This window comes from Paramormyrops kingsleyae, chromosome 25 (genome assembly GCF_048594095.1).
Source record: "Paramormyrops kingsleyae isolate MSU_618 chromosome 25, PKINGS_0.4, whole genome shotgun sequence".
NCBI classification, from domain to species: Eukaryota; Metazoa; Chordata; class Actinopteri; order Osteoglossiformes; family Mormyridae; genus Paramormyrops; species Paramormyrops kingsleyae.
Window position 1 is genome coordinate 14,739,412 of NC_132821.1, and position 16,766 is coordinate 14,756,177.

Consider the following 16,766-nt stretch of genomic DNA (forward strand, 5'->3'; position numbering starts at 1 on the left):
AAGATTCCATATAAGGGGCAAGCAGAACTTTCGTGGTTATAGGTGTGAGACTGTTCTATGCTTTTTGCAGCAGCTCAATGTTTTGCAGACATATTTCCTGTCGCGCACTCTGTCAGCTCTCCTGCCTGCCGCCCCCACACTACCCGGGGGTAGGGGCGTCGCACCCGACGTGCTAGGTTTTGGGAGTGCAGGGTTGTCGGCAGATTATATCGGTACCCGGCCGAAAACGTATATACTTCAGGGTGCCACCGTGTCCATTTTTGTCCCCTGAACCTGCCTTCCAACACCCTCCCGCAGCAGGACGGGTAAAACATATTTGCACACGCAAATACTGGGACTAAAAGAACTCGGGGTGAGGGACTCAGATCCTCTCATTACTTAGTCTTCCTGGGTAGAATAACCGCCAGTTTTCCCCTACCAAGGCGGGGCGAAATTTCTCCGCTACAATTGCTCAGAATCGCTGTAGCTTTCCGATGGTATGCGGGGTGTTGCGGTTGCTTAGCGTGACCGACGCATAAGAAAGCAAACATTCTTTATTATCATCCTATGTATGTTAAATTACGATCTTCCCCATTAATCAAGGTATTGTAAAACGGAAATTATTACAGCTCCAATAGCTTATATTAAAGTCAGCCAAGAGTCACAACATGGTTTTGAAATGGCAAACGCAGACACAAATCAAATGTATATGAGCAAGCAACATAAGGGATCTGTTGTTTGGGTAAATTATATTATAGTATACACTATATATTTGTGGTGTGGTGGCGAATTCGTGCAGAAGTTTTAGAACTGCACTATCGATTTATCACTTTATTTAGAAATATAAATTCAGTTCTTATCCTTTTTAAAAGTTACATTTTTTCAAATTGTCTTTCAAAGTGTCCCTCAGAATGACGCTGGGGTGGGCGGGGCTACGAGGGGGGGAGGGGACGTGGTCAGAATCGTATATTAAGAGGAGACCTCCGCATGTACAGTTACTCTACCTCTGCTTCCAGCGAGACAAGAGCTCCAGATTCTGCTCAAGATTTCGTCTTTTGTCAAACAACTCGTAAAGAATGGCTTCCAAGGCGTAAGTTATGATCAATTTATTATTGCATTTGAATGTGTAGAAACTGTGGATAAACTTGTTCATCCTTGTATGTAGTTTACTGACACTGTGCTTAAGTCTCTTAAACTGACTACTATTGTTAAAACTTAAATTGCATCCACTGCAAAACGAAAACAATATTTCGAAGCAACTTTTATTAATTACTAAAAACTATTTATCCGCAGTACTTCCAACAGGCATTTCCTGCTCTGCCCCGTGTGCAAGAAGACACAGGCAAGCCTCTCGGTGCATCTGACTAGGGTGTGCATGAAGAGATCTTCGAAAGAAGCCATCCAAGAAGTAGTGGAGAAGGCAAAGCAGGATGTGCTTGAAGTTCTGCAGTGGGGCAGGGTGTTCAGCTACAGGCACCTGCGAGACATTATGGATGATGCTAATCCTATGAGCAGGTTGGTGGGAAAACTCTTCAGTCTTTTTTACACATCTCGCGTTGTTTCTTCAGTATGACATTTACTAAGAGTTTTTTTATTTACTTATTTATCTGAAAGGATGATCCAGGAGCTGGAGCGTTGCCACATGGTGGTGCCTGACACCCCCTCCCCAGCAGTAGCGGCGCAGACCAGCAGTGTTCCTGTGGTGGCTGGTACAACCGTGCAGCGACCGGAGAGCTCGGCGACTGAGCAGTCGGAGGACGCAGTCAGTGTCCGCGACGGCGAGATCTTTCAAGTGTGAGTATGAGTGTCTCGGCTTTGCAGCTTCATTGATACCTTTTGCTTTTGCTTGTGGGCCAATTGAAGGTGCAATTTTAAGACGAAATATGTTTTCCACCTGGCAGTACCCGGGAGGTGCAGTGGCCACAGACATTAACTTCTTAACTAACAACAATTTACTTTGTTCTTGACAGCACACTTTGGCAGACGGCAGCCCACCGAGTCCCGGGTCGACGCTTGGATCAGGAACCCAGGCTGGAAAAGTAATGTTCCCAGCGCGGCCAGCGTTCTGAAGGACTGGAGACCAGTGGGTTCGGTGGACACTGCCATGGACTCTAGCCACATCCAGGAGCTCATCCACAACCAGAAGTGGAAGCTCTTAATTTCTAATCAATTGGCCCAAGTACATCCTGATTGCACTGTACTATTTTCTTGTATGCAGTTTTTATGTGAAATATAACTCTTTAAATGTGCAATAAAGTGACACTCTTCTAGCAACATCCAGGTATAATTGTTTTTTATTTTTTTGACAATGTGTTTAAGACCTTGTCGTTGCCCCAAGTATTACAGTATTTTAAGTGCGACCCACAGGTCACTTACTGAAGCGGTTAACATCAACATCTGAGATGACGGGTAACAGACATCAGAAGGGCTAATTATGATATATATATATATATATATAGTTGATATACAATTAGTATTAAGCTTGTCCTAACAAATTAAATTATAAAGTTATTAAACTTATATTAGACATATTATATATATATATGATGTTATTTATCAAAGGCATTGAGCACTAAACAATGGAGATGACAATTGGAAATTCAACTAAAAGTAAGTGATAAGCAGAAGAAAACAAGGGACAGGGAACAGGGCCACACAGGCAAGTTAGCTGTAGTTGTGAGCAAATTACAATGATGCAAATATTTTTAATCCAACTATTTAGTTACAAATTCCTCAGCCTGGGAGTCATCAGCATTTGAATCAAGCAGGTCAGTTACTCAAGCCGTTAACATCAGCTTCTGACATGAGGGGACAGATACCTGGATTGGGCTTGCCAGCCAAGGGCTATTGTTTCCTTGATTGCTGTTTTGCACTTCTCTGCGATGCACATGCAGGGCTACCCATCCCCCAACAATCTGCCAACGCAACAATTAGGCTGAGATCTCACGTAAACATCAGGTCACGTAAACAGAGTGACTCAAATAAATGTATTAAAGAACCAGTAATGCCGAGCAATATACCAAAATATTCGGAACATTATACATTGAGCCTATCCTGCTAATATTAGTAGTCACTGTATGTCATGTCTGTGTCACAACAGTACGGATTAGAACAATATGTGGTACCATCAGTAATGCGATCTGGGCCCTTTAAGGCTGGCTCGCTCCAATTAGTGAGCGAGTGCTTTCAGGCAGAAATTTCAGGGTCAAAACGGCGAAATCGAAATTGGATCATACTGGCAATATTGCTCAGAATCGCTGTAGCTGTCCGATGGGTATGCGGGGCGTTGCAGTTGCTTACCGCGACCGACAAATAAGAAAGCAAACATTCTTTATTATCATCCTATGTATTTTAAATTACGATCTTCCACATTAATCAAGAGAGTGTAAAACGTAAATTATTACAGCTCCAATAGCTTATATTAAAGTCACCCAAGAGTCACAACATGGTTTTGAAATGGCAAAGACAGACAGAAATTAATTGTATATGAGCAAGCAACATAAGGGATCTGTTGTTTGGGTAAATTATATTGTAGTATACTATATATATGTGGTGTGGTGGCGAATTCGTGCAGAAATTTCAGGCAGAAATTTCAGGGTAAATACGGCGAAATCGAAATTGGATCATACTGCCAATATTGTGTAGCGGATATAAAGATCCGTAGTTTTTATTTTAAAGTTTCCCTGCTAGTCTCTGGGCTCGCTGGATCATGCGGTTATGCCTTAGCCTATCTAATGAGTAGCGTTGCTGGGCGGGTCTCTGGTGGTGAGGGGAGCGGTAAAATAAGGTCGGTTGGACGAAGTGGAAGCACAGTCGCGTGAAGTTTTTTTTTTTTTTTTTTTTTTTTTACTTTTTACAAGGAATCGCGGCTAGTATAGTTGGAGCCCGGCTTCGTTTTGGCAGGACGAAAGTCTGTTGTTTTTTTTTGTTTGTGTTGGAGTTAGGGATTATTGGGGCTGCGCCACCCCAAGCGGAGAGCGTGGCGGGCAGCCTGGTGTGCATACGCCGGACGCCATCTCGGTCTGCAGCGGAAGACAGAGACGCGGAGGGGCTGTTTGAGTGGTGTCGACGACAGCGGGTATGACGAGTGGCATCTTCGGGAGTCTAAGTCGTGTCCTGGCATCCGGTGGAACTGAAGGAGCTGGGGAATATCGTGGAGGAGGGCACCCGGATTAGCGGTGCTGAAGTGGAGGCAGCGCGCGCCGGTTTTGAGATCCAGGGTCCCGGAGCTGTGTTACACGGGCGCATACTCGGGCGATTTCGACCTCGGATGCAGCGCGAGTGAGTGACCCTGCCATACAGAGGCCTCCCCCTACAACTCATCTCGACCCATTCCGTCGTTGACTGGTAAACCTGCTCCTTTTCTTCACTCTCCTCAATCGGGTGAAGGTCTCGGCAAAGTTGCAGATCTGGACAATTGTATGCATAAGTGTGTGTTGGATGTAATTAAACGCAGTCGAAGTGTTTGTTTAATGTCATTTACGCGCTGTATTTTGAATAGGTGAATGACGATTGGTATTGTGCTATGCTTTGCTGTGTAACCCTGAGATGTTTTCTTTCTTTTTTTCCCCCGTTTTGAGTTAAAGCTGTCTTTTTCTGTTATCGATGACAACGGGACAAATTGGTGAATTGCTAAAAAAAGGGGATGTTTGAATTATTCAATTTCCTCTGCGTCATCGGGGCCTAATTCAGCTCTGTGGCCTGAAGTATTTTCTTTCATGCCGTCCGTTTTATAGCTTGCTGTTTAAGGTTGGAGGACAGCGGAAAGAGAAGCGATCTTTCCGTTTACAATAAATCACTCGTTTGTGTTTAGGGTGTTTTATGCGTTCAAACATTGTGTAACTACCCGGGGGTAGGGGCGTCGCACCCGACGTGCTAGGTTTTGGGAGTGCAGGGTTGTCGGCAGATTATATCGGTACCCGGCCGAAAACGTATATACTTCAGGGTGCCACCGTGTCCATTTTTGTCCCCTGAACCTGCCTTCCAACACCCTCCCGCAGCAGGACGGGTAAAACTGGGACTAAAAGAACTCGGGGTGAGGGACTCAGATCCTCTCATTACTTAGTCTCCCTGGGTAGAATAACCGCCAGTTTTCCCCTACCAAGGCGGGGCGAAATTTCTCCGCTACAATTGCTCAGAATCGCTGTAGCTTTCCGATGGTATGCGGGGCGTTGCGGTTGCTTAGCGTGACCGACGCATAAGAAAGCAAACATTCTTTATCATCATCCTATGTATGTTAAATTACGATCTTCCACATTAATCAAGGTATTGTAAAACGGAAATTATTACAGCTCCAATAGCTTATATTAAAGTCAGCCAAGAGTCACAACATGGTTTTGAAATGGCAAACGCAGACACAAATCAAATGTATATGAGCAAGCAACATAAGGGATCTGTTGTTTGGGTAAATTATATTACAGTATACACTATATATTTGTGGTGTGGTGGCGAATTCGTGCAGAAGTTTTAGAACTGCACTATCGATTTATCACTTTATTTAGAAATATAAATTCAGTTCTTATCCTTTTTAAAAGTTACATTTTTTCAAATTGTCTTTCAAAGTGTCCCTCAGAATGACGCTGGGGTGGGCGGGGCTACGAGGGGGGGAGGGGACGCGGTCAGAATGGTATATTAAGAGGAGACCTCCGCATGTACAGTTACTCTACCTCTGCTTCCAGCAAGTCAAGAGCTCCAGATTCTGCTCAAGATTTCGTCTTTTGTCGAACAACTCGTAAAGAATGGCTTCCAAGGCGTAAGTTGTGATCAATTTATTATTGCATTTGAATGTGTAGAAACTGTGGATAACTTGTTCATCCTTGTATGTAGTTTACTGACACTGTGCTTAAGTCTCTTAAACTGACTACTATTGTTAAAACTTAAATTGCATCCACTACAAAAGTAAAACAATATTTCGAAGCACCTTTTTTTAATTACTAAAAACTCGTCTTTTTCGAAAGACATTTTGTTAAGGTACTTTATCGATTCTCCTGTTTTATCTCTTTATTTTTTGCTCTGTAGCACTTTTGAGATTGCTGAAATATAAAGTGCAATACAAATAAAATGTATTTTATACTAATTATCTTTAAATTAGTAGTAAGGAGTATTAAAGTGTAGAATACCATTTTTTCTATTTGCAGTGTTCACAAAGGGCTTATATTTCTTGATATAAATGTAACTAATTAGTAAACATGTTTCAGTAGTTGTGATCATGTAGTTTACTAATTACTTTTCTCAGTCTGGGACCCATCAGGATGACAATAGATATGCAAATGTTATTTATCCAAACCACTGAGGAATGAACAATGTTGATGATGATGACTGGAATGGGTCCTGAAAATCATGAATTAAATCTAATCTTAAGTAACACTTCCTTGACTGTTAATTGTTTTTTTTTTTGTTGTTTTTTTTTATATCCGCAGTACTTCCAACAGGCATTTCCTGCTCTGCCCCGTGTGCAAGAAGACACAGGCAAGCCTCTCGGTGCATCTGACTAGGGTGTGCATGAAGAGATCTTCGAAAGAAGCCATCCAAGAAGTAGTGGAGAAGGCAAAGCAGGATGCGCTTGAAGTTCTGCAGTGGGGCAGGGTGTTCAGCTACAGGCACCTGCGAGACATTATGGATGATGCTAATCCTATGAGCAGGTTGGTGGGAAAACTCTTCAGTCTTTTTTACACATCTCGCTTCGTTTCTTCAGTATGACATTTACTAACAGTTTTTTTTATTTACTTACTTATCTGAAAGGATGATCCAGGAGCTGGAGCGTCGCCACATGGTGGTGCCTGACACCCCCTCCCCAGCAGTAGCGGCGCAGACCAGCAGTGTTCCTGTGATGGCTGGTACAACCGTGCAGCGACCGGAGAGCTCGGCGACTGAGCAGTCGGAGGACGCAATCAGTGTCAGCAACGGCGAGATCTTTCAAGTGTGAGTATGAGTGTCTCGGATTTGCAGCTTCATTGATACCTTTTGCTTTTGCTTGTGAGCCAATTGAAGGTGCAATTTTAAGACGAAATATGTTTTCCACATGGCAGTACCCGGGAGGTGCAGTGGCCACAGACCTCCAGGCACATGATGCAGGAGAAGGGACTGTACCGGAAACATTCTCTGGACCATCCCCTCCTGAAGGGCTTCGCCGCATACTTGGAGAAGGATCTCCTGAATGAGAATTTCAAGCAGACGGTGAGGTCTCCCATAAAAGTTCACTCTATTATTTTTTGGAGCTTTATATCTACGCAATATATTCATTAAGTAATGCTGATTTTATTTTCCAGGTGGAAAACGTCAGCAGGTTCATGTTTTTTGTGAACCCTGAAGAGCCATCCCTTGAATTTCTGAGGGAGAGGGAGAAGACGAAGCTCTTCTTTCGGGAGCTGACTGAGGCTGGTCTCTCCAGGCAGACTCAGGTCAACTACATGAAGAGCCTGAAGAGGTTGGTAGCATGTAGATTTTTAACAGTATATTGTAGGTTTGTGTTGTATTGTCGTATCTGTTTTCTTCAAGGAAGTTCAGTCCTCCCACTATTGTCATGGTGGCATGTACAAGTTTATGTACATATGGATACTTACATACATGTCCTTCCTCTGACAGATTCCTCAAGTACCACACCGTGGCCACCGACCTCCGGCGTGACAACATTGCCTTGTGGAATGAGGCAATGTTCTTCGTGGAGTACCTGGGCTCACTCCAGCAGAGCTCTGCAAAGTTGGTGAGTAAGGAGATGACGCAAAGGAGGTAAGTTCAACTGTCAACACCCGTTAAATTCCATATTATGATTTGATTATACATCTCCTCTACTGTGTTTAACACACTCATAATGTTTTTTTTTTTTAATCTCCCTCACTGCTCCTGGAGTGCACTGCATGGAGAAGCAGAGCCATTTTACATTGTGAGTACATTTTATTAAAATGTGTACTGTATTGATTAGGATTGACAGTAATTGAATTTTCTTCTCCCACCCACATAGTCATGTCATTCTCACGGGGATGAGCCCAGAGAAGAGTCCAGAGGACTGCTGGGCCGTGCTGAGGGCTGCCAAGAACGACTTCTTGGCAGTCCTTGGCAAGGTGTATCCGGAGGAGATGCCCCTGGAGTGTGCAGAGTGCTGCCTTGTCCTCTACTACCTGGAGGCCACGGTGATTCTGAAGCATCTCCAGCCACCAGGCGTGGTGGAGCACATGACCGTAAGTGTTGTATTCTTTTTGTCTTCACTTTTCCTTTTTGCCGATACTCTTATTTATCAGTGGGACATCATTGTATTGTGTAGGTCCAGGAGTGGATGACCAGGAGCACGTCCGAGGCCGACCATACGGTGATTGTGGTGAAGGAACACAAGACGTCGGCGCAGCAAGCGGCCACGTTTGCATTGTCCTCTGAGGAGGAGACGGTAAGTATATCAAGTTTGATAAGATTTATTTCATAGTTTATTTCAAGAGCAGCGATTTAATCTGTTTTCCTCTGCCAACAGTGGTTCGACATCTACTTCACCCAGGTACGGCCACAGCTCCTGAGCTCCAAGAGGAGCCGGACGACACTGGATGACCTGGGAGGAGACAAACGGTTCTTCGTCTCCACCACAGGCAGGCCGGTGTTCAACGCTTCGAATGACCTCAACCGGCTGCACCAAAAGTGAGCTGATCATCATGATTAATTCCCCCTATAATATGTTCTACATACGTGTTGTGTGAGACGTATTAATAAATGTATTTTTGTATTTTAGATACAAGCTGGATCCAGTCACCTACCAGACGGCCCGGCGCATCTTTGAGACGGCCACCAAGGACTTGACGGACCAAGAGAAGTCCTTGGTGGCCGATTACCTCACTCATTCCACTGCGACGGCTGACGAGCACTACCGGATGAAGCAGTCGCGGAATGTGGTGCTGGCCAGTAAGCTGCTGAAGAAGCTGGCAGGTGACTCAAGGTAGGCATGTTTTCTGTTTGTCAACACACTTGCCAACATCAAGACACACAACCAAAGCCCTCACCACTGAACACTAACCTTAAACGTTTGTGGGTTTTTGTTTTTTTTTTTTAAATTTTTATCTCAGCGCTGACTCCGCAGAGGAAGGACCCAGCTGTTCTGCCCGTGGTGCCGCACGGGATGCTGCCCTGGCATCCAACCAACAGATGGATGTCCAGGCAGCGTTCGATCAGCTCCTTCGGACCCACCCCGTGACCCTGGATGGCGACATCCCAGACAAGACGGCACGCTCGCAGACGTCAGGCCGGTTTCAGCGGCAGCTCTATGATCGCTGGCTGAAGGCCCAGATGAGGATGCGCGTACGGCATGTCTTGTGTGAGTATTGTTTGTAGCACTAATGACATTTTTTACTGTGAAACGGTCCTATCTACATAGGCTTCTTAACTAACAACAATTTACTTTGTTCTTGACAGCACACTTTGGCAGACGGCAGCCCACCGAGTCCCGGGTCGACGCTTGGATCAGGAACCAAGGCTGGAAAAGTAACGTTCCCAGCGCGGCCAGCGTTCTGAAGGACTGGAGACCAGTGGGTTCGGTGGACACTGCCATGGACTCTAGCCACATCCAGGAGCTCATCCACAACCAGAAGTGGAAGGGACTTGTGGTGATGGACATTGCGGGGAAGGGGAAGGGAGTCTGCGCCACCCGGCAGTTCCAGGCTGGTGAGGTGGTGTGTGACTACCACGGGCCGGTAGTCACAGCCACTGAGGGCCAGTGGATTCACTCATCGACGAAGGAAGAAGAATCTGGCTACATGTTCTTCTTCCGGAACAGCCATAAGTCTGAGTGTGCCTGTCACCCGGGCATACAGCCTTTTGGCCGGCTGATTAATCATTCCCATAAGAAGGCCAACCTCCGGCCAAGACTGTACAGCCCAGCCGTCGGGGGACAGGATGTTATTTTGCTTTTGGCCCTGAACAGGATTAATGTTGGGGAGGAACTGTTGTTCGATTATGGGGTGCAGAGGAAATCGTTCAGGGGAGAGGGACTGAGAACCATTGAGAACATGTAGTTAATTTTTGGCAAGATCATCATTTTGATTGTTGCTACTCTTCCCAAAAGTGATGTGGGTAGATTATTCCACCGTGCAAGGTCGGGCAGATTATTCATTCATCAAATTTAAAGCTCTTAATTTCTAATCAATTGGCCCAAGTACATCCTGATTGCACTGTACTATTTTCTTGTATGCAGTTTTTATGTGAAATAACTCTTTAAATGTGAAATAAAGTGACACTTTTCTAGTATAATTGTTTTGGTTTTTTTTGACAATGTATAAAGTTTAAGACCTTGTCGTTGCCCCAAGTATTACAGTAGTTTAAGTGCGACCCACAGGTCACTTACTCAAGCGGTTAACCTCAACATCTGAGGTGAGGGGTAACAGACTTCGGAAGGGCCTGACAATCTGTACGGATGCCTAGAATGAGGTCTGTTTGAACCGCATCATAACAATTGTAGTTGCACTTCGAGTTAATTTGATTTGAACATTCAAAGCAGCTCAGATTTGCAGCTTCCCAGCGAGAGACAAGACGTGATCGAGATGTCTGCCCTGAACGCCAGTGTGCCTCTGGAGAATAGACTGGCTCCTGCCAAATGGGGCAGTCAGTGTCCGGATTGCTCCGGAAGACATCCCCGGTTCAGTTAGCCATGGTAAGGACGGCAAAGTGATGCCCAGAATAGCTCAGCACTCGAAGAATGAAAGTCAGAATAGGGTTGGCTGGTCTTGTTGAATCTTACAGTCTGTGATAACTATCTTATTTTGGAACTACATGTCTTAGGATACTAGATAATAAAATGGTTGACTTTTAGGCAAACGGTGATTTGTTACCATGAAGCAGTAAAAATACGGGGCTCTTTTCGGCATGTCTGCTGTATTGTATAATGAAATCAGTAAAATCTGTCGCTGTGATGTGTGGATGGATGAAGTTTTAACTTCTTTTTTTTTGACTGGCTATATTTACCATAATATAAGCTGTGCAGAAATGGTCCTCATATTGTTTTAAAGCTATTGTCCAGCTCTATAGGTTGAACAAATAATATGCCATCCCCATACGAATAATTACCATGGGTTATTAAAGTATTAAAAATTCAATAACAAAACACCTGTATTTCAAAATTGATCCATTTTTAAAATAAATCTAGCAAATGATGTCATGAACATCTCCAGAAAATTTGGTCTTTGGTTTTTACGTTGTTGCTGAGACATCATTACTTGATTATGTGAAATGTCTATCAAAACCACAGTTCCTTACAATGCTGTTAGCAGTAGCAGAATAGCAGTTAGTGATCAAGGCATGGTACAGGGTTATTATTTTTCATGACAACTTCAACTATTGCCAGAACTAGCTGTGGAAATATAATTTAAATTAAAACATTTCAAATTACTATCAAAATTGAATAAAAAGACAATATTGCCAAAGTAACTGGGAAAAAAGAGAATTAATGGCACAGTCAGAATAGTTTATTTTCCTCTTAAGTTTACACCTTTGACTAGACACTGGCCTACTAAAAAGGGCCTTCATTTGTCAAAAAGCCTGAACAAAACAAAAATAAATAAACTAGATTGGCTTTTATGCTACTAGGGCGAGGAAAGCATTTCAACATTGGTGTAATATTGCATAAGATACATCAGTTTCCAGTGTGGTTTTTCGCTGTTGTTCTGCATATCAGGGAATCTGTGCACTAACTGGTGTGTTTTTATAAGTCAAGTTCCCCTGTTGAAACGCAGGCGGCCCGATTCGAGACCAGCGCATAAGTCTCCCAAGCTTGCGTTTCCTGTATCCAATAAGATGGCAGAATTTTTCTCAATGTGCAATACTGACTGCCAAGTGTGATTTCTGTGATGTGTGTGATGTAGTTTTGTTGTAGAGTGACATAAGGATTCACTTTAATTAAATGTGCTGTCCCCTGTCTTTTTAACCCCAAAGGACGAACCAGCACCAGTGGTGGAGGCCATCGGAGGAAATGCCGCACTGGGCCGCCGGCACCCAGCTCCATCACCGTGTCTGCCGCCACTTCGTCTACTCCCTCCCCGGTGGCAACCAGCAGGGGTCAGCAGGGCTCAGGACGCCGTAGAAATACGGCGGGAGGCCGGTCAGGACGTAGAAATTGGTGTAAAAAACAAAAGGGGCCATTTACAAAAAATTTACACAATCTAGTACGCTTCAGTAACTGCAAATTGGGAAACCCGTTTGACTCAACCCAAGTGGGTGAGAAGATCCCGTGTGAGGATCTCACCCAGAGTGACGACGAGGTTGCAACCATCCTGTGTCGCACTCCATCTATGTCAGAGCCTGAGCCTGAGCCCTGCTCACCGGCCTTCTCCTCCACTTCATTCTTAGTTCCGTCACCCATCCCATCCTCTTTTGTCTCCTCTCCATCTCCATCTTTTTTTACAGACTCTCCTCTGTCACCACACGTAGTCTCACATGTAAGCCCAGCCCCACATCCATCTTCAGCTCCGGCCATGGTTCATCCCACCCCTCCGTATCAGGTTCCAGCGCACCCCTCATCTCAGCTGGTTACGGGTCCGACACCCCCATTTATGTCCCCTTCTGTTGTTTTTGAAAAAATGGAAAGATTCAATAAGTTGCATAACTATTATCTTAGCAACTACCCTAAAATGACCTATGAGGCCAAGTGCTTAACTTACCATTGGTGTATTCAGTTTTGGAGTGAGTTTTTAAATGCAATTTCCATCTGCAAGCAGGGGAGGGACCAAAACCTAGAGGCTCACTACACGTATGTTGACAATTGGGTTGATGAAGCTGAGGTGATATTTCCTAATGATGCGCTGGACCAGCTGAGTGCCATCCCCGGGGTCCTGGAGTTGGCTGTGGAGATGGGCTATCTGTGTGATGTAAATAGTTTTTTATAGAACCTGTAAATAATTAGGTGAGAGATCTCACAAGTACTTAGGATAAGATAAGATTAAGATAGTTTAACCTTAACTTATCCTAAGTTTGTATGACATAAGATTAGAATAAGATCAGACTAATATACGTTAAGATAAGATTTCGTATAACATAAGGTAACATAGAATAAGATAAGACTAATATAGAGTAAGTTAAGATAAGGTTAAGATAAGATTGTATAACGTAAGATAACATAGAATAAGATAAGACTAATATAGTGTAAGTTAAGATAAGGTTAAGATAAGATTGTATAACGTAAGGTAACATAGAATAATATAAGACTAAGATATAAATAAATGTGGATTATTTTGCATTTGGTTTGTGTCTGTGTGGTTATTTAAAACATTGTGAAGTTTGAAACAAAATTTGATTAGCTTAAATAATGATTGGTTAAACTCATGTACATGTAGAGAATTGTAGTGGACTTGCCATTGAATTAAAGGTTTCTTCAGTTCTCACGTGCAATGCAAAAAACATAGAGGGGCAATTCATTAAATGATGCAAGCACAGGGACATGATTTTGGTGTTAAACCCAAATTGCATGACCATTCTGCCGCAAATACAGGCCTTTAAGGTTAAAGGTGCCATCCAACTCTACTTTGAAATCTTGTGAAACTGATAAAGTACATGTTTCTTTGTTTTCTGCACATGTGTCCACCAAACGGAAGGGGCCTGAGAGTGGCATTAAGAGTCTGCAGCTGTATATTATTATTATTATATATATAAAATTATATTTATATTATAATATTATATTATATAAGCTAATTTCCTAGATCCTTAAATTTGCAAGCATAGTGGTGACATAGTTTCATGGACAAAGAGCAAGCCCTAAATGACCAACAGCAAGCAGTTATGAAAGAGGAAAAAGAGAGAAAGAGTCCGACGGAGTCACCACTAGATCCAGTACCAGGGGGGTCAGCCACGTTTCCGTGAAACGTGATATATTGCAGTTTCTTGCATCACGCTGGAACCCCAACCTCGCTCTTAGGTCACCTAGTTCAGACTGGACATTTGCGAGTGGGACTCTGGGCAGGGGCGGGCGATGTGCTCGTTTCCTCAGTCTGTTTCGGACGCCGGCGTGTGTCCCACAGTGCTTCTTTGTTCGGCGCCGCGGGGTCATGCGGCCGTGTCCTTTGTTTGGTTTGTTTTACACAAACGTAAAAGCATGGACTATACCCCTAAAGGGAGGCCTTATTGAAATAATATGGATCATTTAAGGCCTGCATTCAAATATTTCATTAAAATGACTAAATTAAAATGATTAAGTTTACCCATCTTTATCACTCTGCCTTAAACAAAGGAGACGCCTGAATCTCCTCGGTATACAGAGTACACTTTAGATGGGCAATTTATAATTGTTCAGACAGATAATAGTCTACCACGTGAGCGATGCTCAGGTTACTGATCAACACAAGTTTGTCAGAAACAGACTGACAAGATTTTTTAACGTTATGACAAAAAACTATACACACAAATATGAAAAACGATCATGTCCATTCATTATCCCGTGTGCCATTTTACTACAAGCCATGGACACATACAGTGGGTACGGAAAGTATTCAGACCCCCTTCAATTTTTCACTCTTTGTTATATTGCAGCCATTTGCTAAAATCATTTAAAATATTTTTTTTTCCTCATTAATGTACACACAGCACCCCATATTGACAGACAAAAAAAAGAATTTTTTGAAATTGTTGCAGATTTATTAAAAAAGAAAAACTGAAATATCACATGGTCCTAAGTATTCAGACCCTTTGCTCAGTATTTAGTAGAAGCACCCTTTTGAGCTAATACAGCCATGAGTCTTCTTGGGAAAGATGCAACAAGTTTTTCACACCTGGATTTGGGGATCCTCTGCCATTCCTCCTTGCAGATCCTCTCCAGTTCTGTCAGGTTGCATGGTAAACGTTGGTGGACAGCCATTTTTAGGTCTTTCCAGAGATGCTCAATTGGGTTTAAGTCAGGGCTCTGGCTGGGCCATTCAAGAACAGTCAGAGTTGTTGTGAAGCCACTCCTTCGTTATTTTAGCTGTATAGTCACATGACAAAAGATAACTTCGTGACTTAGCAAACTGCATGTTCTTCATCTCCTCTGTATGGACCATAGAGCTGTGTATCGGAGAGTCTGGCAACACGTCACGTTTCAAGATACAGGGATTGCAATTCAATATGTTGCTATATTTTGCAATTTTTAAATCTGATGTTAGGAAAACTTGTCATAGTATAAAAAGCACACCACGTACAAATGGAAGAAATCTGAGTAAAAATGTTAACTTTTTTAAGGCAACCATAATAGGGGGCTGGATTTGCATTTATCACAGTCCCTGTAACAATCTAACGTCATATATATAGCACCACAACTATTTCAGAATCAGCCAACGGTGGTAACGTTACAAGTCTGCAGCGTACGTTGTGCAGGTTACCAAAAATGACTAGTTATCAATTACTGCATATAAAAGTAATTATAATGAGGGTGGGACTGGACCGTGTGTCCGTGAGGAGTTTCGACGTGTGGTGCACGGGTGCGGCGAAACGTGCTGCATCGATCAGCGCATGCTCCTCCAGCCTGACCTAACCTGTATATATAGCCTAATAAAGGAAAATAATAGTGGTCTAAATGTTGCATATTGATCGCTTTAACATCGGGGGAATATGGGCTCAAATGTTCGGTGGTGATGTTTCTGCAACACAGAGATGTTTGCCGATGGATTTTCAAGTACCGCGGAGACATAGTGCCAATGCATGTGTGCTCTCTGGGTAGTTATATTACTGTAGTGTTGCTGCTGTGAGCCAGACAATACGACTGTCTAATTGTACCTATCAGCGTACCTATAATATCACCCATTCATTGCGCCAGGGTAAGGTCGGATGGCGTTACATCATAAACAGGAAATTAGGGGAACATGCTGCCTTTATCCATTAATATTTTCACGCAAGACAAAGGTAACGAGTCCATTGAAATTTCAGTACTTTGCGTTTTTTAATTTGAAATGGTAATTAGTTACATTACTCCTTACAGACAAAAGTAGTGGAATTACAGTAACGCGTTACTACCAACATTGCTAGGTAGTGTGGGATTCAATAGAATTATAAAGAACATACAATGAATAGAGGAAAATGAGAATATAGCTTAAAGCAGGGCATGATGAAAGGGGCGGGGTTGATTCTAGAAAATGCAGTTAACTGAAACGAGAACTGACTGGCGCCGGAATCAGAACCAAGACCACAAGACACGCCAAGAGCTTCTCCCCTCAGGCAGTCTCTCTCATTAACCAAACCAGTCTCTGAATGGACGTTCAATTAATCGTCAGCTGCAGTGAAATATCCACCAGCATAACCAGTGAACAACTGATAAACTTCCTCTATGATTATATTATGCACTCTTGCACATTATGCACACATACTGCGAACTCTTTATATATATTGCACTCTTGCACATATAGTTGACTTGGCTGCTACTTAATAACGACACTATTCAAGAGCCCTTTAAATTATTATACCATTTATATAGTTTATATTCATACTACAATGATTACTATGTACACACATATATAAATATCATAATACCATCATTACTGCCATTAATAAACTTAATTATCATATTATTATCATATTACCCAATTGCCAGTCTATTGTCTATTACCTTTCTGCATATGTCTTTGCTAAATGATGTATGTTCTTTGTAATGTCATGTAAAAGCACCGCCAAGGCAAATTCCTTGTATGGAAACATATATGGATTCCGATTCTACATCCTTCATCAGGACTAGAAAACTTCCATCCAGTGTTGCATTTCACTTTGACGCTGTCGCTTTTGAAACACTTTTCTGTGATCTAGCTCTTGTTTTGGTCGCCGACTATCATCCAACAAAAGGTTCATTTCAGCTCTCCTAATCTGAC

At 42.9% G+C, this 16,766-nt stretch overlaps 3 protein-coding genes across 4 annotated transcripts; all 3 read left to right on the forward strand.

The window, feature by feature from the left end:
• The first annotated feature begins 3,811 nt into the window (after positions 1-3,811).
• On the forward strand, positions 3,812-7,750 carry LOC140582815 (uncharacterized). 2 transcript variants are annotated; one of them, XM_072707207.1, is made up of 7 exons: positions 3,812-4,326; positions 5,658-5,731; positions 6,399-6,620; positions 6,721-6,900; positions 7,008-7,155; positions 7,248-7,405; positions 7,564-7,750. In XM_072707207.1, the coding sequence occupies exons 2-7, from the start codon at positions 5,718-5,720 to the stop codon at positions 7,709-7,711; spliced, it is 870 nt and encodes a 289-aa protein (XP_072563308.1). In that variant the 5' UTR covers positions 3,812-4,326; positions 5,658-5,717; the 3' UTR covers positions 7,712-7,750. The 2 variants fall into 2 exon arrangements, with proteins under 2 accessions (XP_072563308.1, XP_072563309.1); XM_072707208.1 differs by lacking the exon at positions 5,658-5,731.
• LOC140582814 (uncharacterized) lies at positions 7,751-13,180 on the forward strand. The gene is made up of 6 exons (XM_072707206.1): positions 7,751-7,861; positions 7,940-8,156; positions 8,240-8,359; positions 8,441-8,601; positions 8,693-8,896; positions 11,881-13,180. The coding sequence occupies exons 1-6, from the start codon at positions 7,836-7,838 to the stop codon at positions 12,026-12,028; spliced, it is 876 nt and encodes a 291-aa protein (XP_072563307.1). The 5' UTR covers positions 7,751-7,835; the 3' UTR covers positions 12,029-13,180.
• Positions 9,229-10,203, forward strand: LOC140583094 (N-lysine methyltransferase KMT5A-A-like). The gene is made up of 2 exons (XM_072707716.1): positions 9,229-9,271; positions 9,370-10,203. Exons 1-2 carry the CDS (start codon positions 9,244-9,246, stop codon positions 9,966-9,968), a joined length of 627 nt encoding a protein of 208 aa, XP_072563817.1. The 5' UTR covers positions 9,229-9,243; the 3' UTR covers positions 9,969-10,203.
• Positions 13,181-16,766: the final 3,586 nt, after the last annotated feature.

Excerpts from the sequence above, each read along its gene's own strand:
- LOC140582815 (XM_072707207.1), top strand. Across the intron at positions 6,621-6,720 it reads GATGCTAATCCTATGAGCAG|GATGATCCAGGAGCTGGAGC; the intron begins GTTGGTGGGAAA and ends CTTATCTGAAAG. Across the intron at positions 6,901-7,007 it reads AACGGCGAGATCTTTCAAGT|TACCCGGGAGGTGCAGTGGC; the intron begins GTGAGTATGAGT and ends TCCACATGGCAG.
- LOC140582814 (XM_072707206.1), top strand. The coding sequence starts at position 7,836 with ATGGAGAAGCAGAGCCATTTTACATT. Across the intron at positions 8,602-8,692 it reads CTCAACCGGCTGCACCAAAA|ATACAAGCTGGATCCAGTCA; the intron begins GTGAGCTGATCA and ends TTTGTATTTTAG. Across the intron at positions 8,897-11,880 it reads AAGCTGGCAGGTGACTCAAG|GACGAACCAGCACCAGTGGT; the intron begins GTAGGCATGTTT and ends TTAACCCCAAAG.
- LOC140583094 (XM_072707716.1), top strand. The coding sequence starts at position 9,244 with ATGAGGATGCGCGTACGGCATGTCTTGT. Across the intron at positions 9,272-9,369 it reads GCGCGTACGGCATGTCTTGT|CACACTTTGGCAGACGGCAG; the intron begins GTGAGTATTGTT and ends TGTTCTTGACAG.